The following is a 24,210-nucleotide window of genomic DNA, read 5'->3' as shown; positions in this document are numbered from 1 at the left end:
ATGCTAATTCTTAATGTGCCACTCATAGTTATGGCTTTTATTATTAGCTGAATAACTAAGAACATTTCTGCTGTTCTTAGACAACATTAAATGATACTATAACACCATCCATTGAAGAAAAAACAGAAATTTAGATGCAATGGTGCTCACTAAAAAATGTATTAACTTACTTTGCATTAATGTGGCTAATTGTTGTCTATTCCTGTGATTTGATTAAATAGTGTAACTCAGCTGTATAAAACTGTCCACCAATTTCTTGGAAAGCAGAATATTTTAATAAAAAATACATAACATTAACAGATAATAGCTTATGTATCAGTCTATGCTGTATTGTTACACCATATACATTCATTAATTAAAAGTAAATAATAAAGATATAGCACTTTGTCAGTGGGTCAATGTCACGTTTTGTCTTTACATAGTTAAAAGAAGTATAACAAGTATATTCAAAACTGAAAACACTGGCCTATATAATTTTGGTGTTTACCACCTTGTACAGCATAAGAAAAATAAAAAAATGAATAAACATAAATAAAAGTAAGTTCCATGGTTGTGTATTTGCGTTTTATATTAATGCAACTGTTCTGCTTGCTTCCCAGGTTGTGCCATGACCACTGATTTTGAGTTTTTAGAAATTCAAAATTCTGAGAGGGAGTTACATCAGATTACAATTAATAATTTAAGAATTGCAATATGTGCAACAAGTCCCCCAACGTAAACGACCATATAAGTTCTTTGTCCCTACCCTCTGACATGACCCATAGGAGTGTTTCCTAAACTAGCGCCCCTATGGCAGCAGGAGATATGCCACAGATAAACTGTTACAATTTAAAAGACTATTATAAAATCTGGGGCATTTTCCTAAAATATATAGGGAACAGTAAATCAGAAAGTGAAGCTGACATATTATTCCTCTCACATCTACAATTTAAACTGCATCCAAATGGAGGGAAACTCTTTGCTTTTCCACTGTCTGTTTATTTTTAGTCTCTACTACTAGAAAAACCGTGCTTCTATGATATTTTTTCAAATTAAATTCATACGTTGATTGTTATACTGGTGATATTCTTGAATTATTTATTTTTTCACATTAGAATCTATAAATAGGAGCCCTTGCTTCTACAAATAGAAAAATATTCATCTTATTGTCTTAGATAAACTAATGCTTCGATTCAAGTGTCCGTTATATTTTATTTTTGCGATTTATATACACATGACTTAAGGTACTGCTACTGCTGCCTGATTGGTATTCACTTATATTTATTAATAAATCAGCTTACCTTTAATACTGAAGTGCTGGGGGTTGGGGGGAGCAGACTGTACAAGACTGGTCAAATGTGTGGTATCTATGGTTTTCTGTCTTATTGTTAACCAGTATAAAAAACAAACAAACATATATTCTGAAAAATAGATAAATAAATAATTACCTGTCATAATTACTATGGCCACAACATGTAATTTTGGGGCATTTGTTGAAAAGCCTGATGCTTTCTCAGACAACCGCTAGATGTCGCTTAACAACAAAACGTAACTAGAGTGGCACTTGGTAGAGCGCATACCTTTGCCAAGGCCAAATATTGACAAAAATGTCGAAAAAAATGCTCTATCTGGCAATGTTAACCAGATCTGCACCAAAATTTAACGTGTTCTTCCTTGGCCAATGCCCCATCCCTCCACCAAGTTTGGTGCAAATCGGTTCAGTACTTTTTGCGTAATCCCGTTGACAAACAAACAAACCAACATACAGACACGGGTGAAAACATAACCTCCTTGGTGGAGGTAACTATGGGTCGTAATAAGCTGCTTGCACAAACAACCTGTAGGAATCTTTTTTATTGGAGTAATGCCTCCATTTTTGAGAAGATCAGGTTAAAATCAGAGTGAGCGCGTTTGAAGTATTGTAGCATATGAAGAAATTAAATGATTTTTGTTTTTATTAGCAATGGGGGAGATATCTGGATTTTGTATAAAAGCTTGTGCCAGTGGTTCTCATGGTGATATGTTAAAACTGGAGAGAACAGATAACCTTAGTGTGTTCCCCTGTAACAACAGCCTTGTTAACAAGGCAATGGTCTGAAGCTGATAATTTGCATCTTAGGATACAAATCCTGTTCCACTTGGCTAATGTCTTAACAGAGATCTTGACGGTAACAACTGGCAGTAACAACTCTGCACTGACAGTATATTTTTTAACTGAATGTCATTTAATGATAACAGTCATTCATACTCATAAAGTTAAATTAAAACAGGTAAGCAGGAACTGTTATACATCAGACAGGCCCATTTGAACCAAATATCAAGTAGCTTATGTTTGATCATGCATGTAAGAAAAAATACTAATACTAGTACTAAATAATAACTCCATTTAGAAAAGAAAAAAAAAGAATACAGTGGCTTGGACCTGCACACGCCTTCAACTTCCACCTCCTACCTACAGAAAAGCTAATGATTTGCAATTATATGGTTGCTGATTCACTGTCACTCTTGAGAGGAGTAATTTGGGCTTGTGTACACATGCCATTGTGTTTACCTGCTTTCAAAAGTGCTTTACATCTATTATAAATAGCCACATCAACAGTTCAACTGTTCAGAGGAGGAGGGGGGTATGTCTCAGTTTAGATACTTTGTGAGATCCCAATGTAGGTTATATCAAGTGCATGAAAATATTCATTTTTAACTGTTTAACTTGTTGTTTTGCTCTACAGGTGGATGTATTAGTGCCAAAATAATATGCTTTTCCTTATGTATTGGAATGGATTTTATCTGATTTTACTCATTCCAGGAACTGTTTATAGATACTGAAATTCTTCCCAGTGAGAAAAGAGCTAGCCGACTGAGTATACAGTACATATTTTACGTATCAAGAACAGCTGCATCTATGTCTTGGTTCTCTTGGCTTATAACTCTGTGGCCCTGCTCAGCCCCATCCCTGCTCCTTGTGGGGATTGTGGGCAGACAGCTGGGGCCCAGGGTGGGACTGCAGGGTGTCCAGGCAGTTACTTGTTCTCGGTGGGGGACACCGAGTAGCCAGGGTCTGTTCCAGGATGGAGATGTAGTTATCGGTGGGCTCTTCATAATTAATAACAAACCTCCGGCTACAGAACATGACTTCGCTCAGCTGCGGCACTACAAACCTTGTACCGGGTAAAACTCTGAATGGTGCTATTTACTGTGCTTATATAAGAATAATTTGTGTCTTTGCATCTTCTGTCTAAATCTAAATTAGTACTGGTAGCTTTACAGAATCAATCAAAATTTTGACTGATATTTGTCTCATTCTTTCTCTCTTGTGGTCTCAGGTTTGATCATGTTCAATTGCAGTACATATATGCTATGGTGTTTGCAGTGGAGGAAATCAATCACAATACAACGCTTTTACCAGGTGTGAAGCTGGGCTACCATATTTTTGATAGTTGCGGCCGACCTCCATGGGCTCTCCAGGCAGCATTGTCACTAGTAGGAGGAGACCGGACCAGCTGTAATTCAACAGAGCCTCCAGATTATTCTGACATAACTCAGACAGAAGACAGGAGAGGTAGCTTGTTATGTGTCTCTATCATACCCTTTCCTTAGCATAAACAGATGAAATGATGACAGCAAAACGAATGAAAAGCTGTGCTTAAAAGAGAATGTAACATCTTTTTGCTTGTGTAAACATTATTTTTTATGTAACAAACCCTTAATTTAATTTCATATCTTCTAACGCTGCATCAGATGATCACCCTGTTCCCCTGATCATCGGTGGAGCTTCATCTGTAGCCGCCCAGATACTCTCCAGAACCCTGGAGCAACTCTCTGTACCTTTAGTGAGTTTTGTTTTGAATACAGCATAAACACTGTACTGCAGCTTTTTTTTCTTTCAGGGCGGTGGTGTCATTTTACATCACTATCTTTAACCCAAAGCGTTGTTTGTGTTTTGCTCTGTGGGAGAGGACCTAGTTTCATGCTAAATCTGCATTGAAAAGTTTCCTCCTTCCTCTGACAACTTTTAGGGATGAAGACAAAAAGTCTGGATGTGAATAAATTTGAGCACTTCCACTTACTTTTAAGAAAAGTTGGTACATTTCAATGAATTGCCTCAAAATAACTGAAGATGTAACTTTTTTGTCTTTTTTAGATTAGCTACCAAGCGAGCTGCACCTGTCTGAGCGACAGGCTCCGATATCCTAATTTCTTCCGGACCATTCCCAGTGATATTTACCAAGTCCTTGCCATTGCCCAGCTTGCTATACACTTCAACTGGACATGGATCGGAGCAGTGGTAGCAAACAATAATTATGGCCTAATGGCGATAAAGGTGTTTTCCATTTGTTTTTATGTCTGTTGTGCGAGAACTGTTATGGCATCTAGACAAGAAATCTACATAAATACAATATTTAAATACTTTTTATTCATCTAATCTTTTTCTTCCTTTCAACTGTATAAGTCAGATTTTTCAGGAGGAGACTCAGGGGGCAGGGGTGTGTCTGGCATTTGTAGAGACTCTCCAAAGGGAAAAAATTGTAAGCGATGCCAGACGAGCAGCACTCGCAATTCAGGCCTCAACTGCAAGGGTGATTCTGATCTTTACCTGGTACACAGATGTGAGAGAACTGTTTCTGCAACTAGAGAAAATAAATGTGAGAAACTGAAATAAAACTGTATATTGAATATAGTAAATGCAACACAGAACTGAAACATTTTATTTTCTAAACATTATGGCTTTTTAAAAATCATTGTACCTTGATAATGATTTTGTCTTATTGCTATCACTAGGTAACTGACAGACAGTTTCTGGCCAGTGAGGCCTGGAGTACCAGTAATAATCTTCTCACAAGTAAAGTGGCAAGTGGTGTTCTTGGCGTGGCCATTAGAAGCTCAGCTATACCTGGATTTGGAAATTATCTCAGAAGTTTGCACCCAATACATCGTCCTGGTGATGAATTTTTAAGGGAATTCTGGGGAGCTGAGTTTGTGTGCATTCCTGGGGCCACACCTCTCTTTTCAAATTCCTCTTCATCCCTCAAATCTGTGACCCCTACACAAAGGTCTAGCCATCCGTCAAATGTTTCTACTTCATCTCTTGCCAAGGAGTCACTTCAGAAAGCTTCTCTACCCCCCTGCAGTGGCACAGAAACCCTGGAGGGACTGCAGCATCCCTTTACTGACACCTCCCAGCTAAGGGTGGCATATAATGTCTACCTTGCTGTTTATGCTGCAGCCCATGCCCTTCACAGCCTTCTGTCCTGCCCAAACAGAGACAGCCCTCCTGGAAACAACAGCCTCACCTGTTCTTCACCGTCTCACATCAAGCCCATAGAGGTGAACATGATTATCACTGTTTTTATCTTATCCACAAGATTAATAGTTCTTGAAGTTTTGTTAAACTGAATGTTGTACGTTCATTCTTTGTATTCAGTTTTTTCTTTTGAATGTTCAACAGTTTGTTGATTTAATTTGTTGCTTTCAGCTATTGCAGCACTTGAAAAAAGTGAACATCACCACACCACAAGGGGAAATGTTTCATTTCCAAGGAGCCGATATTCCAGCAAAGTACGACCTTGTCAACTGGCAGGAGACTCCTGAGGGGCCATTAAAACTTGTTTTGATTGGTCGTGTGGATGGGTTTGACCTCCACCTTAACGAATCAGCTATTCAGTGGAGCACAGGATCCAATCAGGTATTAAACAGGGAAATAATACTAAACAAAATGTATGTTCATTGAAAATTTTTTTTGTTAGTCAGAATACATTTAGTTTGTCGTTGAGAATATGGGTTGGCTTATTTTTAGGTGCCTGTTTCAGTATGCAGTGAGAGTTGCCCCCCAGGGACCTGGATGGCAACCAGGAAAGGGGAACCTGTCTGCTGCTTTGACTGTATCCCATGTGCTGAAGGGGAGATAAGCAATAAAACTGGTCAGGAAATTACAATGTAAAACATCAGAAACCTCTTGGAATGCCTCCTACCTCCCAAAGTGCACTCACCCTAACCTCATCCTAATCTGTCCGCTTTGAGCTCATCTGCTCTTTTCCCCTTTATGTTTTACTCTCCTTTCCCCTCCCCTCTTTTCCCCATCTACCCTCTTTCCTCTCCCAGGTTCTCCCTACTGTGAGCGTTGTCCATTAGAGTTTTGGTCCAATGCTAATCGAACTGCCTGCATCCCTCGCCAGCTGGACTTCCTTTCCTTTAACGAAACCTTGGGCATTACCCTGGCTGCAGCAGCTGTGTCTGGTGCCACGGTGACAACAGCTGTATTTGTGGTTTTTCTTTGCTACCGTCAAACACCTGTGGTGAGAACCCAGAGTAATGTAAACAAAACTACTGTAGATTTTCAACAAATCCTTACTGGTGAGCAGTTGCAGCTGTTTACAGTTAGGGGTGTTTCATTTGATCCCCTATGGCACTTTTTCTACAAGGTACTGTAAAACAAACTACTACAGCAGTGAATAAAATATTAGGTTAATCAATTAATTATTTCCTGTTTGCCTTGTAATGTGTTTGTCTTTTTTAAATGAATATACATTTTCGTTTGTAGGTACGGGCCAACAACTCAGAACTGAGCTTTCTGCTTCTTCTGTCTCTGAAGCTCTGCTTCCTGTGCTCACTGGTGTTCATTGGTCGTCCATCAGTCTGGTCTTGTCAGTTCCAACAGGCAGCTTTTGGGATCAGCTTTGTACTTTGTGTTTCATGCCTTCAAGTCAAAACCATAGTGGTTCTTGCAGCGTTTCGCTCAACTCGGCCTGGTGCTGAAGCCTTGATTAGGTGGTTTGGTCCAGGCCAACAGAGGGGAAGTATCTGTCTTCTTACTTGTATACAGGTATTACATATGTGCTTTTCATTTTTTAAATATTTACATTAATTTTGATATACTATACTTAATACAATAATTTAATTACATTTTATTTTTACCAAGGTTATCATCTGTGCCATATGGCTGTCCCTCAGTCCCCCTGTTCCTCATCATGATCTGGGGTTCCAAGGGTCAAAGGTCACCCTGAAGTGTGCCATGGCCTCTTTGGTGGGCTTCTCTCTGGTTCTGGGTTACATTGGCCTGCTGGCGTGCACCTGTCTCATACTGGCCTTTCTTGCTCGGAAACTCCCTGACAACTTCAATGAGGCCAAACTCATCACTTTCAGCATGCTGATCTTCTGTGCTGTCTGGGTGGCCTTTGTACCTGCTTACGTTAGCTCTCCTGGGAAGTATGTTGTTGCTGTGGAAATTTTTGCAATTCTCACCTCTAGCTATGGCTTACTGCTCTGCATTTTTGCTCCAAAATGTTTCATTATTCTTTTGAGGCCTGAGAAAAACACTAAGAAACACCTGATGGCGAGATAGCATAGATAAATTAACAATGTATGTATTTTAGCTCATCAAATAGGGCCAATATTCAATATACAGGCATTGTTTAGGTTGTCTTGGTTTTCCTTTCTTCTTGTACATTATAGTTTTGAGTTTCCAAAAATATGAAATATCATATAAAACACTGTGAAAACTGTTGCTAATAGAGTATCTACTGTACATTGCCTATTACCTACCCTATGTAAAATTAGTGAAGCTATTAAACTTTTGAGAGATTTAAAAGTTTTTCATATTAAATCATTTTCTGTGTTGTAGTCACTGTTAAAAGACCAATCAGCTATTAAGAAACCACAGGGTGAAAGCAGCCTCTTGTTTTGTGCTAAATATTTTTTGTACCAGGTTCTGTTAACATTCAGATCACAGATTATACCATGGATGTGCATTAAAGGTTTTTATCAGTGAAAAATATCTGTATCTGTGCCTGATTCCTGCTTATATTGCTGGGAAGTGACTGGGATCAATATCAGGAAGACAAATACTATTCAGTACAGTGGCCATGAGATCTCATTGGACTGCGACAAAAGAAAACACATGCAAATAGAGAAAACGCAATAAAATACAGACACATGCTGTAAACGCAGAAAACACAAGCAAATACAGAAGTGCTGCAAGGGCAGATCTGTTATTCGGGGGCAGACCCAAATATGAGGACCGGACTCTCCATCCTCAAATGTGGGCTTGCTTTGCCCACCCAGTGCTCAGTGCCTACAGTATTTTTCCCAGAGGGACCAGGATACAAAACTGGAAATTAATGGTCTAGCACATGAGTTGTTGCAGGTTCTGCATGATGTACTCCACCACTGGCCTATAATTTCCTCCAAACTGACAAGAGTGAGGGAGTGGGGCTTGACCTTGATACTTATTTCTCCTACGTGGGAGAGGAACCCTTGGTTAGCAGAGATTGTCCAACTTCTTTGGAGCCACTGCACAGCGACCTAGTTTCCAAGGTCGGTGTGTCTTCACTCATGGGATTGGCCCGTGATTGGTCAAATTTAAACACAGTGGCTTTTCCCTATAGGGCCATCACTTCAATTTATTGCAACTGCTTGGACCACTTCAGAGAGCCTGGGCCCTACTCACAAGATTTTTATATGAAGGTAAGTCATGGGCAAGAGTGAAAAATCTGTTTCATTCCAGTGCCCTGTGACAGTGGTTCTCTCTTTTGTTCAGAAGCAGCTGTAAAGGGACAAGGCCTGTCCCACCACTAAGGACTACTTGGTGGCTATTTCAGCCGTTCGAATGGGTTCTGCAGACTGTCCATTCAGCCAGCACCTCCTTGTCTAATGTTTCATGAAGGCTCAGTTGTTTGTGCCATGGGCTTACTGACGGGTTTGCCAGTAGCTGCATACTGGTGAGCCCATCAATAAGCAACAACTCTCCCACTGGCAACTGATATGGCCAACACCAGCAGAGGACTGCAACCCCCAGCTGGGTTCCTTGCACCTTCCATCAGAAGAATGGCAACAACTTGGGCCCTGTAAAGGAGTGTGATTATTGAACAAATATGTGCTGCAGCAAGCTGGACTTCACCTTTAACCCTCGCAAGGTTTAGAGATAAGATGTTTCTGCCCCATCCCTGATGTACACTGTCCTGAGAGTCTGTATATTCCCATACTGAGACACAGAAGTTAATATTCGAAAGAGAATTTGAGATTACTTATTCCTTAACCCCTGTTCTCTAATAACATAAGTGAGGTGTCTCACCAGAACACAATCCTTGCTGTATGCAAGGATGAGGTGGGTTTATTTTGAATGACGAATGTAGCTGCATCAGCCCCTTTTAGAGGGGAGGTGTGTGGTTCCACCCTGACCTGAGCATTATGACTGCCAGCCTGGAATAATAGCAGAGGCTTCTGAGGATAACGCTGAAAGAGTGTTCCTCACTGTGAGATGCTTCACTCATGATATCTGAGTGCAGATATCATGGAATAAGTTACCTCAAGTTTCTGTATTTGGTTTTGTTTTCTGTTTTTGTAGCAGGTTTTAATATTTGGTTTGATTTTCGTATTTCATTATGCTGCCCATGTAATGTCAAATTGAAAAAATGTTTTTTTTTCATTTGTTTGTGTTTTGCATTCCCAAGTAGCAGTCTCAGGTAAGCACCAGGTTCATAATTTAGGCTTATTAAAATCACAGTTTATTTCTTTAAGTCATCACATTGAATGCATAGTGTGACCAATCACAAATAACACATGAAGACTGTATACATTCAAGAGTTGATTGCATGAGTTGAGAGCCTTCAGTGCAAATCTGGTACTGTTTTGAATAAAAAAAACTTTTCTAGGTGACACAGTGCAATAAAACACATTCCAGCCACAATATTTTAGGTTAAAAAAATAATGTCACCCAGAACACTGCAACCTCTCCCAGTACAATGATTTCATCCACCTGCTGTGCTAATTTTCAGAAAAAAAGATGCAATCAATGAGTTATTTAAGAACAAATTGGCCATATCCATGGAAACTAAGGAATATTCATTCACTGTTTATTTCCAAGTATGTCTCTTTTATGTGTTGAAATGGACGATTGTGAAGTACAATGTATTCAGAGAAAGTCATGAAGGCAATAATAGCATTTGTGGTGCCAGTACCTTGTAATTTAACTGCATCCTGGAAAAAAATGTAATCACTCACTGTGTTTAAGTATTCTTACACATATGATCCAAGGGGAAAAAGATTTCCTATTCAAAGACATTTCTTTGCCATAATCCCTTCTTTCTTAATCACTTAAAATTGCTATTACTATTATCAGAATCAAAATCAACTAATTTTTCCTATTTTTTCCTGTAGTTTTGTATTGTAAAGATTTTTTAAGAAATCAAGTACAGTTTTTATGACTCCATACCCCGACCCATGATAGCTTTCTTTGTGTTTCTCTCTGGTCTAAGCAGGATTATATAACACTTGGGTCCAAACAGTGCCACCAAGAGGCCAAAACTGGAGGCCAGGATGGCAAATACCTCCACTGCATCTGCATATTTGCCTGGTGAGCTGATATAAGCTGGGACGAAGGCCACCCACACAGCACAGAAGATCAGCATGCTGAAAGTGATGAGTTTGGCCTCATTGAAGTTGTCTGGAAGATTCCTTGCTAGAAATGCTAACAGGAAGCTAAGGATTGCCAGTAAGCCAATATAGCCCAGTAACACTGTAAAACCCACTGTGGACCCGACTACACATTCATAAACTATCTTGTCCTTGTCGTATTGGGTGTTTTTATGAGGTGCTGGTGAGGATGAAACAAGCCAGGCAGTGCAGATTGTAGTTTGAACAGAAGTAAGAACCAGAACTGTCCCTCTCTGCTGCACAGCACCGAACCACTTCAGACTGGCTTCACATCCTGGCTTGGAGGCCTTGAACACAGCCAGAACCACCATGGTTTTTACCAGGATGCATGTGACACAAAGCACAAAGCTGATGCCAAACGCTGCATGTCTCAGCTGGCATGTCCACAGTCTGGGACGGCCAATAAACAACAGTGAACACAGGAAACATAGTTTAAGTGACACCAAGAGCAGGAAACTGAGTTCTGAATTGTTGGCGCGTACTATAGGTGTTTGGTGATGATAGATGAAGATTCCCAGGACAATTGTACAGATAAATGTGCCCAGCAGCGAGGTGGCTGTCAAACAGATTCCCAGAGGCTCATGGTAGGAGAGGAACTCTGTTTTCTTAGGAACACAGTGGTCACGCTGTGGACTGGACCAGAAATCTTCTGGACAACTGGTGCATTCCATGGAGTCTATGAAAATAGGGAAAGTGTTGAGATACACGTTTACACTATATCTACAAACTGCAATATGTAAAAAAGAACACTCACCAGTCCCATTGCTGATCTCTCCCTCAGAACAAGGGATGCAGTCAAAACAGCACTCGGGTTGCCCCTTCTTTCTGGCCATGCGGGTACCCGGAGGACAGCTCTCACTGCACACTGACCGGGGTGGCTGTAGGAAGAAAAAATAAATATTGTTATTGTACACTCCTTTACACTGATATAATGAGTTATCCATGGGCCACAAGATAGGAGTCTGAAAAATCAGAAGTAACCTCTTTGGTTTCAAAGTTCCAGAAGATTTTGTCTTCATCAATTGTGAGTTCTTCACCTTTGAAGGTCGACTTCTTAACCTCCCCCACAACCTGAACTTTAGTTCTTCCATCAGGGAGCCACAGCCAGTTCATGATATCATAGATTGGTAAGACATCACCATTCTCATCAAATGACACTTGATCACCAAATGGTGTGGTGAAGTTGACCTTTTCCAAGTAATACACAAGCTATGAAAATCAGAATAAGGGGTATAGGAAAAATACCAACAAAGCATTTCCTTTAAAATAATGTCACATTACCTATAATACCCTATGCCTAGTGACGAGAGATCGTTCTCTCTGACCTGATAATTCTATCTTCTTCTATCACTCAGTACTAGGGAAAATCCTTTCAGCTATCTATCTAGCATTTACAATTGATAATCTCATATCTTGGTACTTACCAGTAATACTACACACTAAATGCTACTCCACAAGAAATAATAAAATACATGATTTGGTCATATAAACAGGTGGAGTACAAACTGATATCACACCTGCCATGGCTCCAATCTTCGCAAATTACAATAGTTGTGCCCTCTGCCTGGCTCGCACTGCAGCAAGTCATCGAGGGCATATGCCAGAGCATACACAGCCTTGTACACATTATATTCTGGCCTGAGGTTTGAAATGTCCAAGAAGTCAGTCTCCACATTCTTTAGATCTTCCTGTCCGGTGCATAAAGCTCCTCCAGCCTCCACCCAACCTGCTCGAGGTGGTTTAAATCTACACTGAAATGTGTATTCCCAAAACTGATTTACCTGAAATATATTCAAAACGGTGTGTTATAAACAATGCCGTTATATTATTCTTGCAAATACTTGATCAGATTGCAAGGTTTAACTCTCACCACGTTAGTTCCATAGCTGTTGTTTTGGTGTAGGTCAGGACGCATTTGTAACAAGAAGTCCCTGAGCCCTGGTATTTCTCCTCGACGGATGGCAATGCCCAGTGTTCCACCCAGGTACGGCATGAGGTGGGGGGTCTGGAGCACAGCAGCTGCTGTCCAGGCTTCACTGGCCATCCACTGCAGGCCTGTCACATTCTGCCTCACCACCTGTACATTGCATTGTATCAAGTATATAAATTCATACTCCCATGCCACTAAAGTAGTTTCTAGTTTCTGCAGTCGATGTCATACAGAGGTGCAGTCCTGTGTTTTACACAGTTTTATGAGCAAAGTGATGCCTATCATAACTGGAATTCAGTATAATTGATCTGAGTAAGTGATCTAACTCAAACCCTCCTGTAACAAATAAGATGTGCAACTTATTCAGTTAATTAATATTTGGCTTACGAATATTATTTACTAAATATAGCTGAATTAAATCTTTCAGTTTGACATATAAAACATTAATCTGTTTAATTATATTATATTATAATCAAGTTGTATTTCAAACCCAACCTCTTCCATGAGGTTAATCAAGTGATTCTCATGTGCGAACACAATGACCACACGAGCTGTGGATTTCTTCATCACATGCACAATTCTCCTTAGTTCAGCCGGGTTGTCACCCCAGGGTAAAACCTCCACATAGGCCAGACAACCTCCATCAGATGAACCCAGGTCAGACTGGAAGGATCGGGCAGCGTGGAGTCCATAATCATCATCACTGACCAGAAGACCTGCCCAAGTCCAACTGAAGCGCTTTAGTATCTGAATCATAGCACGCACCTATGTGGATACAGAGTGGATGGATTAGAGAACAGGCTCAGAGGATCTTTTTACTGGAAATCCTGCTAAACAGTTTCCACAATGGACCATGTTTAAATATTTCCTTACAGTGTTATTATCTGACACTGTACAACTCTATCAATGACACAAATAATGTTACGGGTGAGATAAAAAAAATAGATATATTAGCAGTACAAGGATGTTCTTGGTGATGAATTTTTAATGGCAATTGCTTTATCTTAAGCATTTTCATTTTGCTGATAGATTTTCACCTGGAAAGCATCACTTGGGATCGTTCTAAAGAAGGATGGAAACTTTTGCCGGTCACTCAGGCAGGAACATGTGGCAAAATAACTCACCTGAAAAAAAAAGACTGTACATCCTAAAAACATTCAAAGCATTTACTTCTCTCTTTCAGCTTTATAAGGGAGATTACTCCATGTTCACCACTTCTTTAAATTTGAAATTAAATTAAAATGATCCAAAAAATAATTAGATGGTAAGGCAGAAAAACTTACCATGGGTACTCTGTACAAACCTAAGACAGTGGAGATGGCAATAGAACGTGTAGAGGAAGCATCACCCACAATCCCTAGGACTGGAGGGGTACCTACACAGGTCTCATGTAATATAACTTGTTCCTCTTGGCCACTGACTAATGACAATGCTGCACGGAATCCAATTCCTAGTTGGAGGCAGTTATCATACAGACTGTATCCCAGAGTCACATTAGGGAGCAGGTTGGAGTTTCTGTTGATCTCATCAATAGCAAAAGCCATGGTCATGGCCTGTCTGAATCCTAGAACATCAAAACTAACACAAAAATAACAGTGTTTACTACTGAAATAACAACATGATACTGCAGATTTTGTGAACTATGAAAACAGTTGAATACCAACAACCATAATAATCCTTGAATGTAAAATATAAATAAAAGGAGAATAGTAAAAGATCAATATGTTTAAAATGGCATAAATACACAATGTAATTATTTCACGGTGATATCTGATCCTCAGAAATACATCCTACTAATGGGACTGATTTTCCCCAGTTTCTGCTCTTTGCTGTTTCCCTGACAGACTCACCCATGGCAGGTAGGCTGTTGTGGCTCTGAGGTAAAAGACAGGTCAGGATAGGCAGAAAAGAAATGGACTTCAAACAGCCCACCTAGAACCAAATCTCCAGCCTTGTGCATCCCATTCAGATGAAACTGTCCCTGTAAGTGGCAGGAGGAGGAATAGAGAGGGGAGGACACAGCAGAGGAAAAGTAGGAATACAACAACATGAGCGAGAAAAAGTTGGGCTTCATAAATGCCCTCATGACTTTTCTCTGCTTTACGCCTTTCCTGAGCCCCGTCCTGATGTTTAACTGCTATGTCACCTCCTTTTATTGACTTGCAGTATTGTTTAATCTTGTGCACTGCCCATCAGGGCAGAAGAAGATGTGGGGGCAGTGCCTAAAATGCATTTCATTCGAGATTGATTTGTACTGAGTCAGAATTAATGTGTTAATTCTGTTTTGATAACATCTCTCCCAGGCCATGTTGGCAATGTTTCCAGTTGTGTATAACTGCAATGATTAAAGTCTACTGAAAATTGCATGACAGTCACATTATGACTCTATTAGGTTTTTTGCATGTCATATTAAGTGGACTTATGGATATGTATGTTAAGTTGTAGATAAATTAGACAGACTGTTTCAAGATTTCTTACAAATCACTCAACAGTTTAAAACCTGAACAGATATATACATGTATCAGAAGAGTCATTTTGTACTGAGTATAATCCCAAATTCGTGTGTATGATAAGTGTACCAAGCCATACTCACCAAATGCAAAAATCAGCTCTGAGTATTTGGGATTCACTATTGCACAATAATAGAATCAAGTAAAATGTCCACTAGATGGTAGCAGCAGCACACTAAGACATCTGGTGATCTATTTTTCACTGCACTGTGTGTGATAGAGGGTTATTGTATCCTGCTGGTACCTATGGTAACTTGGCAGATATCAGATATGATCATCTCTGCAGAAACGTGTGCAAGACAGGTTACCCCATCAGACCTTGCTGTCCCCCATCTCTCATTTCCTAGCATTTCCTTTCAGCTTCTTTACATTAAAGGCACACTCAATTACTTATTACAGAATGTAGTACTCAGCCAGTGAAAGAAGCTGTGTAATGTCTTTTCTGTGGAGCTGGATTCAAAAGTCTGACAAACTACCCCTGATATTACAATCAGGGTTATTTCAGTTTTGTGCTTTGCGAAAAGCAACTTTTTTAGCAGAAAGCCTGTGTTACAAATTGGAGTTGATGTTTGAAAGACATGGGTGTTTAGCAGCCAGGGAGGGTCTCATGAAAGACACCACTGGGTTGGATTATGGGAAATGTAGGATTCAGTATTAGAGGGTCTTCTTGCTTCGGTGTTGATAAAACATGAAACTGTGTTAGGATACAACATACATTTACATACTGGGGAGGATAAGTACCTATATATCCTATTTAGTCAGATTTCTATGATATCCTCCACAGACGTTTGTGGACAACATTGAAAGCTCTAAATGTCTCATAGTGACTTGGTGTAACTTTTGTTGCAAGTGTTACTGTATTTCCCACCACGTATGTTTACTTTACTGCCACACAAAATGACACACAACAATATTATGTCTGGAGGCCTAATGTTCTGAGAGCCTACGATCAATAATAATTTTCAAAGATACTGTAAAAGTGTAGATGTCAATATTTTGGGCTTTTTAACTCACTTATTGGCCGGCGTCTGTTTTGGAACAGAACAGTCAGTGGAATTTCAAAACACTTCAGGTTCACAATCAGCTTTCAGGTCCGATACTTGGACACTGTATAAGTCTATCAGTGTTGCCTGCAGTTCCTTTATAGTGCAGGCAACATTGTAAGTCATAGATAACTGCATCTTTTAAAAGACAATACCTCCGCGAGTTTGTTACTGTTGATGTTGTGAAACCCAGGAGCTGAGAGGAGCTTTTTGAATTAGGGGGGAAATAAAGAAACTGGTGAGTATTACTCTAAGTCCACAACTGCTCCACACTGATGGTCAAAAATAACACTGATGGCTGAAACCAAATACTCTGCATAATGCATTCAGAGAGAGTAACTACAGTTTAATCAAGTGTAAGATTAATTTACACCCAAAAAAGTCACAAAGGCAGTATTAGCATTTGAAATGCAAAAATAGAATAACTCACTGTGTTTAAGTATTCTTACGCATATGATACAAGTAGAGAGAGATTTCATTTTCAAATACATTTATCTGGCCTCAGCCCTTCTTTCTTAATTACATAATATTAATATTACTATTAACATATTTTATCAACATATTCATTCTGTCTTATGAAATTAAGTACAATTTTTATGACTCGATGCCCCGACCCATGATAGCTTTCTTAGTGTTTCTCTCTGGTCTAAGCAGGATTATATAACACTTGGGTCCAAACAGTGCCACCAAGAGGCCAAAACTGGAGGCCAGGATGGCAAAGACCTCCACTGCATCTGCATATTTGCCGGGAGAGTTGACATAAGCAGGGATAAAGGCCACCCACACAGCACAGAAGATCAGCATGCTGAAAGTGATGAGTTTGGCCTCATTGAAGTTGTCTGGAAGATTCCTTGCTAGAAATGCTAACAGGAAGCTAAGGACAGCCAGTAAGCCAATATAGCCCAGTAACACTGTAAAACCCACTGTGGACCCGACTACACATTCATAAACTATCTTGTCCTTGTGGTACTGGGTGTTTTTATGAGGTGCGGGTGAGGCAGAAAATATCCACCAAGTACAGATTGCTGCCTGAATGCAAGTAAGAACCAGAACTGTCCCTCTCTGCTGCACAGCACCAAACCACTTCAGACTGGCTTCACCTCCTGGCTTGGAGGCCTTGAACACAGCCAGAACCACCGTGGTTTTGACCAGGATGCAAGAGACACAAAGCACAAAGCTGATGCCAAATGCTGCATGTCTCAGCTGGCATGTCCACAGTCTAGGACGGCCAATAAACAACAGTGAACACAGGAAGCATAGTTTAAGTGACAGCAATAGCTGGAAACTGAGTTCTGAGTTGTTGGCGCGTACTATAGGTGTTTGGTGATGATAGATGAAGATGCCCAGGAAAGCAGCACAGATAAATGTGCCCAGCAGTGAGGTGGCTGTCAAACAGATTCCCAGAGGCTCATGGTAGGAGAGGAACTCTGTTTTCTTAGGAACACAGTTGTCACGCTGGGGGCCGGACCAGAAATCCTCTGGACAAGTGGTGCATTCCATGGAGTCTATGAACATAGGGAAAGTGTTGTGCTATATTAACGTTATCTCCTAGAAATTCTGTTTATATACAACTAAACTGTAACAGCAAATACTTTGCGAAAGAAGCGTAATGCTGACCATATTGTTTTCTATTATCATAATGAGGAAATGTTGTTGATTAAAGTATTTGACAAGTCGCAAATAGATGGATACTGAACACATCCCTAAAATGTTCACAGACTATGTTATTTGTTTACCTTCAACATATCTGATCTTGCAGTACAATATCCATTTGTAGTGACAACAGCATTATAAAATGTTTTATGGTTATGTTCAGACACTCACAACACTTGGTTACGGTTAGGCAAAGATCGTGATCTGGTTTAATACAGAAAAAGTTCACAGAGTTTTCAGACACAAAGAATTTATTAACATTAAACCAAAACCATGACCTTTCCCCAACCTTAACCAAAGTGCTTTTGTTGTCTAAAACACAGACAGGACAGTGGATGCAGCTCCGGTCTCTGGTGTGACAGTCGTGTGCTTTGTATGCCTGTCATGAGCTGCAACACCTCCTTCCGAATCCACTACCATCAATAAATGCAGCTCTTGATTTATTCACTTTAAAAAGAACAAACCAAAACAAACAAAAAAACAGAAATAAAAACATTGCCCCTGAACATAATCCAGCCAGTGTTTATGTTTCCTACAGAACGTATTTGCCGTTACAGTTTAGTTGTGTATAAACATAATTTCTAGGAAACGGGGTTGGGTACATAAATATACTATATCTCCAAACTGCAATGTTTACCACTGAACACCCACCAGTCCCATTGCTGATCTCTCCCTCAGAACAAGGGATGCAGTCGAAACAGCACTCAGGTTCCCCCTTCTTTCTGGCCACGCGGGTACCTGGAGGACAGCTCTCACTGCACACTGACCGGGGTGGCTGTAGGAAGAAAAATAAATATTGTTATTGTACACTCCTTTACACTGATATAATGAGTTATCCATGGGCCACAAGATAGGAGTCTGAAAAATCAGAAGTAACCTCTTTGGATTCAAAGTTCCAGAAGATTTTGTCTTCATCAATTGTGAGTTCTTCACCTTTGAAGGTCGACTTCTTAACCTCACCCACAACCTGAACTTTAGTTCTTCCATCAGGGAGCCACAGCCAGTTCATCACGTCATATATTGGTAAGACATCACCATTCTCATCAAATGACACTTGATCACCAAATGGTGTGGTGAAGTTGACCTTTTCCAAATAATACACAAGCTATGAAAATCAGAATATGGGGTATAGGGAAAACCAAAGAGGATAGATGAAAAAAAAAAAAATATATATTATTAATGACCATGGTGAACACAGCAGGACCTAGTATTCAATAATCAAACTGCATACTACACTTATGGACATATGAAGTCATTAAAAATTCCAGTAAAGCATTTCCTTGACGTGAAGTCACAACACTGATAATACTGTATACGTATGGAAGAGATATATTTCTCTCTGACATAATAATGCTATCCACTACTATCACCCAGCTTTAGGGAAAATCCTTTCAGCTATCTCTTAGGCATAATACAATTAGTAATGTCAAAGCTTTGTATTTAATCCTATACCCAAAATGCTGCTAAACACTAGTCACATGAACAGGTGGAGTACAAACTGATATCACACCTGCCATGGCTCCAATCTTCGCAAATTACAATAGTTGTGCCCTCTGCCTGGCTCGCACTGCAGCAAGTCATCGAGGGCATATGCCAGAGCATACACAGCCTTGTACACATTATATTCTGGTCTGAGGTTTGAAATGTCCAAGAAGTCAGTCTCCACATTCTTTAGATCTTCCTGTCCGGTGCATAAAGCTCCTCCAGCCTCCACCCAACCTGCTCGAGGTGGTTTAAATCTACACTGAAATGTGTATTCCCAAAACTGATTTACCTGAAATATATTCAAAACGGTTTGTTATAAAAAATGCCGTTATATTATTCTTGCAAATACTTGATCAGATTGCAAGGTTTAACTCTCACCACGTTAGTTCCATAGCTGTTGTTTTGGTGTAGGTCAGGACGCATTTGTAACAAGAAGTCCCTGAGCCCTGGTATTTCTCCTCGACGGATGGCAATGCCCAGTGTTCCACCCAGGTATGGCATGAGGTGGGGGGTCTGGAGCACAGCAGCTGCTGTCCAGGCTTCACTGGCCATCCACTGCAGGCCTGTCACATTCTGCCTCACCACCTGTACATTGCATTGTATCAAGTATATAAATTCATACTCCCATGCCACTAAAGTAGTTTCTAGTTTCTGCAGTCGATGTCATACAGAGGTGCAGTCCTGTGTTTTACACAGTTTTATGAGCAAAGTGATGTCTATCATAACTGGAATTCAGTATAATTGATCTGAGTAAGTGATCTAACTCAAACCCTCCTGTAACAAATAAGATGTGCAACTTATTCAGTTAATTAATATTTGGCTTACGAATATTATTTACTAAATATAGCTGAATTAAATCTTTCAGTTTGACATATAAAACATTAAGCTGTTTAATTATATTATATTATAATCAAGTTGTATTTCAAACCCAACCTCTTCCATGAGGTTAATCAAATGACTCTCATGTGCAAACACAATGACCACACGAGCTGTGGATTTCTTCATCACATGCACAATTCTCCTTAGTTCAGCCGGGTTGTCACCCCAGGGTAAAACCTCCACATAGGCCAGACAACCTCCATCAGATGAACCCAGGTCAGACTGGAAGGATCGGGCAGCGTGGAGTCCATAATCATCATCACTGACCAGAAGACCTGCCCAAGTCCAACTGAAGCGCTTTAGTATCTGAATCATAGCACGCACCTATGTGGATACAGAGTGGATGGATTAGAGCACAGGCTCAGAGGATCTTTTTACTGGAAATCCTGCTAAACAGTTTCCACAATGGACCATGTTTAAATATTTCCTTACAGTGTTATTATCTGACACTGTACAACTCTATCAATGACACAAATAATGTTACGGGTGAGATAAAAAAAATAGATATATTAGCAGTACAAGGATGTTCTTGGAGATGAATATTTAATGGCAATTGCTTTATCTTAAGCATTTTCATTTTGCTGATAGATTTTCACCTGGAAAGCATCACTTGGGATTGTTCTAAAGAAGGATGGAAACTTTTGCCGGTCACTCAGGCAGGAACATGTGGCAAAATAACTCACCTGAAAAAAAAAGACTGTACATCCTAAAAACATTCAAAGCATTTACTTCTCTCTTTCAGCTTTATAAGGGAGATTACTCCATGTTCACCACTTCTTTAAATTTGAAATTAAATTAAAATGATCCAAAAGAATGATTAGATGGTAAGGCAGAAAAACTTACCATGGGTACTCTGTACAAACCTAAGACAGTGGAGATGGCAATAGAACGTGTAGAGGAAGAATCACCCACAATCCCTAGGACTGGAGGGGTACCTACACAGGTCTCATGTAATATAAATTGTTCCTCTTGGCCACTGACTAATGACAATGCTGCACGGAATCCAATTCCTAGTTGGAGGCAGTTATCATACAGACTGTATCCCAGAGTCACATTAGGCAGCAGGTTGGAGTTTCTGTTGATCTCATCAATAGCAAAAGCCATGGTCATGGCCTGTCTGAATCCTAGAACATCAAAACTAACACAAAAATAACAGTGTTTACTACTGAAATAACAACATGATACTGCAGATTTTGTGAACTATGAAAACAGTTGAATACCAACAACCATAATAATCCTTGAATGTAAAATATAAATAAAAGGAGAATAGTAAAAGATCAATATGTTTAAAATGGCATAAATACACAATGTAATTATTTCACGGTGATATCTGATCCTCAGAAATACATCCTACTAATGGGACTGATTTTCCCCAGTTTCTGCTCTTTGCTGTTTCCCTGACAGACTCACCCATGGCAGGTAGGCTGTTGTGGCTCTAAGGTAAAAGACAGGTCAGGATAGGCAGAAAAGAAGTGGATTTGAAACAGCCCGCCTAGAACCAAATCTCCAGCCTTGTGCATCCCATTCAGATGAAACTGTCCCTGTAAGTGGCAGGAGGAGGAATAGAGAGGGGAGGACACAGCAGAGGAAAAGTAGGAATACAACAACATGAGCGAGAACAAGTTGGGGTTCATAAATGCCCTCATGACTTTTCTCGGCTTTACGCCTTTCCTGAGCCCCGTCCTGATGTTTAACTGCTATGTCACCTCCTTTTATTGACTTGCAGTATTGTTTAATCTTGTGCACTGCCCATCAGGGCAGAAGAAGATGTGGGGGCAGTGCCTAAAATGCATTTCATTCGAGATTGATTTGTACTGAGTCAGAATTAATGTGTTAATTCTGTTTTGATAACATCTCTCCCAGGCCATGTTAGCAATGTTTCCAGTTGTGTATAACTGCAATGATTGAAGTCTACTGAAAATTGCATGAAAGTCACATTATGACTCTATTAGGTTTTTTGCATGTCATATTAAGTGGACTTATGGATATGTATGTTAAGTTGTAGATAAATTAGACAGACTGTTTCAACAGTTTAAAACCTGAACAGATATACACAGCAATGAAGCACAACATGGTAAAGGAGCTTTGATTACTTCTTTAACCTACTGCATCAATAGTGACCGCATACTCTTTCAGGAAGTATAACCTTATTCAATTCTACTCCCTCTTACTTGAAATGTAGCAGATTATTATTTAAGATGTTAAGGGTGGCTGGTGTTAGAATAATTAAATATGTATGTAGTTTTCTGTAAATTCAAATTCATTTTCTTGTTTTAATATGAGATCCAAAACTTAAATGCCTTTTATGCCTGTTTGGGATGTGGAATAATTCCCATGTAGGATGGTCACAATCACTGTGTCCATTGCTTAGCTAAATGCAAATGTCACCTTTTGGGTCCTGGCCTCCTGCAGAAATTGTTTTATTCTGTCAGCAAGAGTGAAGGATGCTAGGGCTCTTGCATGTTCACGTAAAGGTGTGGTCTCAATCTTTTCATATCCCAGGAGTGGCTTTCAAGAACGGGTTGGCAGAGTCCTCCACTGTGCCTACAGGGAAATGCCCCATCTACTACCCAGCACTGCACCTGCGCCCTAATAGGGGAGGAGGGGCTGGATCTGGCACATCTCAAGTGAGATGCATCTGATGTGGGGGAAGCTGATGACTTCTGACTTAGAGGATGAAGACCTCCCTCTCGGTCAGGAGACAAAGTAGGTAGAAGATGAGCAGGAGCATCCACCTTCCCTCTATCACTAGCTTAATACTTGAGTTGCTCAAGCAGTGAATTGAAATGCCAGCTGAACAAGGCCAGGGTCTTCCCGTTCTGATGATTAAGACCACTGCTTCCAGATTTAGAGAAAGTGTTGCTCAAACTGTGTTAAACCCATCTGAAGCCAATCGTTAGCTAGATCTAGGTAGACCGCTGGCATGTTTGTGTGGTTGGGAGAGGACTTGCTGTGGACCACAGCCTCCCATGGATCAGGCCTTAGGGGCCTTGGTGTCCAACTCCAAGTCTATTTTGGGGAAGCTGAGCTGCCCAAGTAGAGATACTAATATGATGGCTGCCATGCACATATGAAAGTAGGAAGCTGTCACAATCCAAGGACACCTGGTTAACACTGGGGCTATTCTAGCCTTGTACCAGAGCCAGCTAGCAAAACAGTTGGAATAGAGGGACTCTGACCTAGCTGTTGAGATGCAGATGGTTTCTTCGCTCTGAGCTGAAGCTGATTAAGGAGCAGGCGGTGGCAACTGGCAGGGTCCTGGCTACCTTCTGGATGGTGAGGCACCACCTCAGGCTGTCTCTGTCAGGCCTGCATGGAGAGGACCAGGCCTGCCTGCTTAGGCTGCCCATGGTGCCATCTGCCATGTTTGGGCAAGATGCAAATAAAATGCTCCATCAGTGTAAAGATGCATGTCAGTGTGCTAAGGAACACCATGTTTTGACAGCCCCTCAGGCTGGGTCACTCCAGCTGGCTTCAGTAGTTCCAGGATGCTAACCGATGTTGCAGAGCTAGACATGCTCTGCCAGTGCTCAGAAAAGTGCCCATTCTGGGACAACCACTGGGTCCAACCCCTGGCTGGGTTCCACCATGATTCAGGCTTACAATTTACAGTTTCTCTGCCAACCTCCACTGATCTCATCAGTGGTAGCAGACCCTCAGAGCAGGGAGGTTCTGGTTGCAGAGAGCTCCCCTCTCTTGGCAAATAAGGCAACCTGGGACGGGAGGCAGAATTGTCAGGAGGCTGGGTTCTCCATCCCCAAGCAAGATGGGAGACGCAGGCCAATTTTTGGATTTGGAGAAGGATGCAAGATCTTAACAGTTTCGAGGGTTCAATGGGCTATCCCCCAAGGTGATTTGTTTGACAGGATCCAGTCTTTGCTTGTTCTGGAAATGCAGGCTGCTTACCTGGCTTTCGTGCACTTCCTGTCAGAGCTGTGGGACCACCACAATGAGCCGCAGCTTATACAAACAGACAGGGGAGCTTAGGCTTCCATGCCTTTGCAAATTTGCTCAGACAATATGGGAATGAGAGCATGCATAGTTGATGGCCCGAGTAATGCACATGCCCCACCAAGAAAACCTCACAACTGGTCCGCTTTCCAGAGGGGAAGCTGCACACTGGAGGTGGGCTACAGCTACTGCTGTGGCAAAGCAGTTGCCACCAGGGAAACAGCTCATTGTGTCCTCGTTTTCTCCATATGGAGAGACAGTCCCCACTCGGGTACAGGTGCAGTAGGACATCAGAAGTCACAGAGCTTCCTGTATGCCTTCCCCCCTTCACCCACCTGCACCCACTACTACAGAG

General features: G+C 40.7%; 3 protein-coding genes across 3 annotated transcripts; 1 reads left to right on the top strand and 2 right to left on the bottom strand.

Annotated features, from left to right (window-relative positions):
• Positions 1 to 3,318: 3,318 nt before the first annotated feature.
• LOC120791622 (extracellular calcium-sensing receptor) lies at positions 3,319 to 7,315 on the top strand. Its single transcript, XM_040130128.1, has 11 exons — positions 3,319 to 3,478; positions 3,715 to 3,806; positions 4,118 to 4,297; positions 4,431 to 4,619; positions 4,756 to 4,955; positions 5,106 to 5,301; positions 5,450 to 5,659; positions 5,771 to 5,894; positions 6,076 to 6,269; positions 6,515 to 6,796; positions 6,893 to 7,315. The coding sequence occupies exons 1-11, from the start codon at positions 3,334 to 3,336 to the stop codon at positions 7,313 to 7,315; spliced, it is 2,235 nt and encodes a 744-aa protein (XP_039986062.1). The 5' UTR covers positions 3,319 to 3,333.
• Positions 7,316 to 10,169: 2,854 nt separating this feature from the next.
• Positions 10,170 to 14,384, bottom strand: LOC120791619 (extracellular calcium-sensing receptor-like). Its single transcript, XM_040130124.1, has 9 exons — positions 14,185 to 14,384; positions 13,618 to 13,912; positions 13,372 to 13,458; positions 12,830 to 13,099; positions 12,275 to 12,481; positions 11,922 to 12,185; positions 11,386 to 11,613; positions 11,159 to 11,282; positions 10,170 to 11,080 (listed from the first exon to the last, which is right to left on the bottom strand). The coding sequence occupies exons 1-9, from the start codon at positions 14,382 to 14,384 to the stop codon at positions 10,170 to 10,172; spliced, it is 2,586 nt and encodes an 861-aa protein (XP_039986058.1).
• Positions 14,385 to 16,481: 2,097 nt separating this feature from the next.
• On the bottom strand, positions 16,482 to 21,514 carry LOC120791618 (extracellular calcium-sensing receptor-like). The gene is made up of 9 exons (XM_040130123.1): positions 21,315 to 21,514; positions 20,748 to 21,042; positions 20,501 to 20,587; positions 19,959 to 20,228; positions 19,404 to 19,610; positions 19,051 to 19,314; positions 18,418 to 18,645; positions 18,192 to 18,315; positions 16,482 to 17,392 (listed from the first exon to the last, which is right to left on the bottom strand). Exons 1-9 carry the CDS (start codon positions 21,512 to 21,514, stop codon positions 16,482 to 16,484), a joined length of 2,586 nt encoding a protein of 861 aa, XP_039986057.1.
• Positions 21,515 to 24,210: the final 2,696 nt, after the last annotated feature.

This window comes from Xiphias gladius, chromosome 7 (assembly GCF_016859285.1).
Source record: "Xiphias gladius isolate SHS-SW01 ecotype Sanya breed wild chromosome 7, ASM1685928v1, whole genome shotgun sequence".
Classification (NCBI taxonomy): Eukaryota; Metazoa; Chordata; class Actinopteri; order Istiophoriformes; family Xiphiidae; genus Xiphias; species Xiphias gladius.
This window is presented reverse-complemented; position numbering and strand designations above follow the sequence as displayed.

What these genes read in the sequence shown, in the direction of transcription:
- LOC120791618 (XM_040130123.1), bottom strand. Translation starts at nt 21,514, where the DNA reads ATGTTGTTGTATTCCTACTTTTCCTCTGCTGTGTCCTCCCCTCTCTAT. An exon ending in TGATTAACCTCATGGAAGAG is followed by an intron (nt 19,611 to 19,958) that starts GTTGGGTTTGAA and finishes TGCAATGTACAG; the next exon opens with GTGGTGAGGCAGAATGTGAC. An exon ending in GGAACTTTGAATCCAAAGAG is followed by an intron (nt 18,316 to 18,417) that starts GTTACTTCTGAT and finishes TTCTTCCTACAG; the next exon opens with CCACCCCGGTCAGTGTGCAG.
- LOC120791619 (XM_040130124.1), bottom strand. Translation starts at nt 14,384, where the DNA reads ATGTTGTTGTATTCCTACTTTTCCTCTGCTGTGTCCTCCCCTCTCTAT. An exon ending in GTTTGTACAGAGTACCCATG is followed by an intron (nt 13,459 to 13,617) that starts GTAAGTTTTTCT and finishes TTTTTTTTTCAG; the next exon opens with GTGAGTTATTTTGCCACATG. An exon ending in GAAGATTGGAGCCATGGCAG is followed by an intron (nt 11,614 to 11,921) that starts GTGTGATATCAG and finishes TGATTTTCATAG; the next exon opens with CTTGTGTATTACTTGGAAAA.
- LOC120791622 (XM_040130128.1), top strand. Translation starts at nt 3,334, where the DNA reads ATGGTGTTTGCAGTGGAGGAAATCAATCACAATACAACGCTTTTACCA. An exon ending in TTCTGGGGAGCTGAGTTTGT is followed by an intron (nt 4,956 to 5,105) that starts GTGCATTCCTGG and finishes ACCCCCCTGCAG; the next exon opens with TGGCACAGAAACCCTGGAGG. An exon ending in GGAGCACAGGATCCAATCAG is followed by an intron (nt 5,660 to 5,770) that starts GTATTAAACAGG and finishes GCTTATTTTTAG; the next exon opens with GTGCCTGTTTCAGTATGCAG.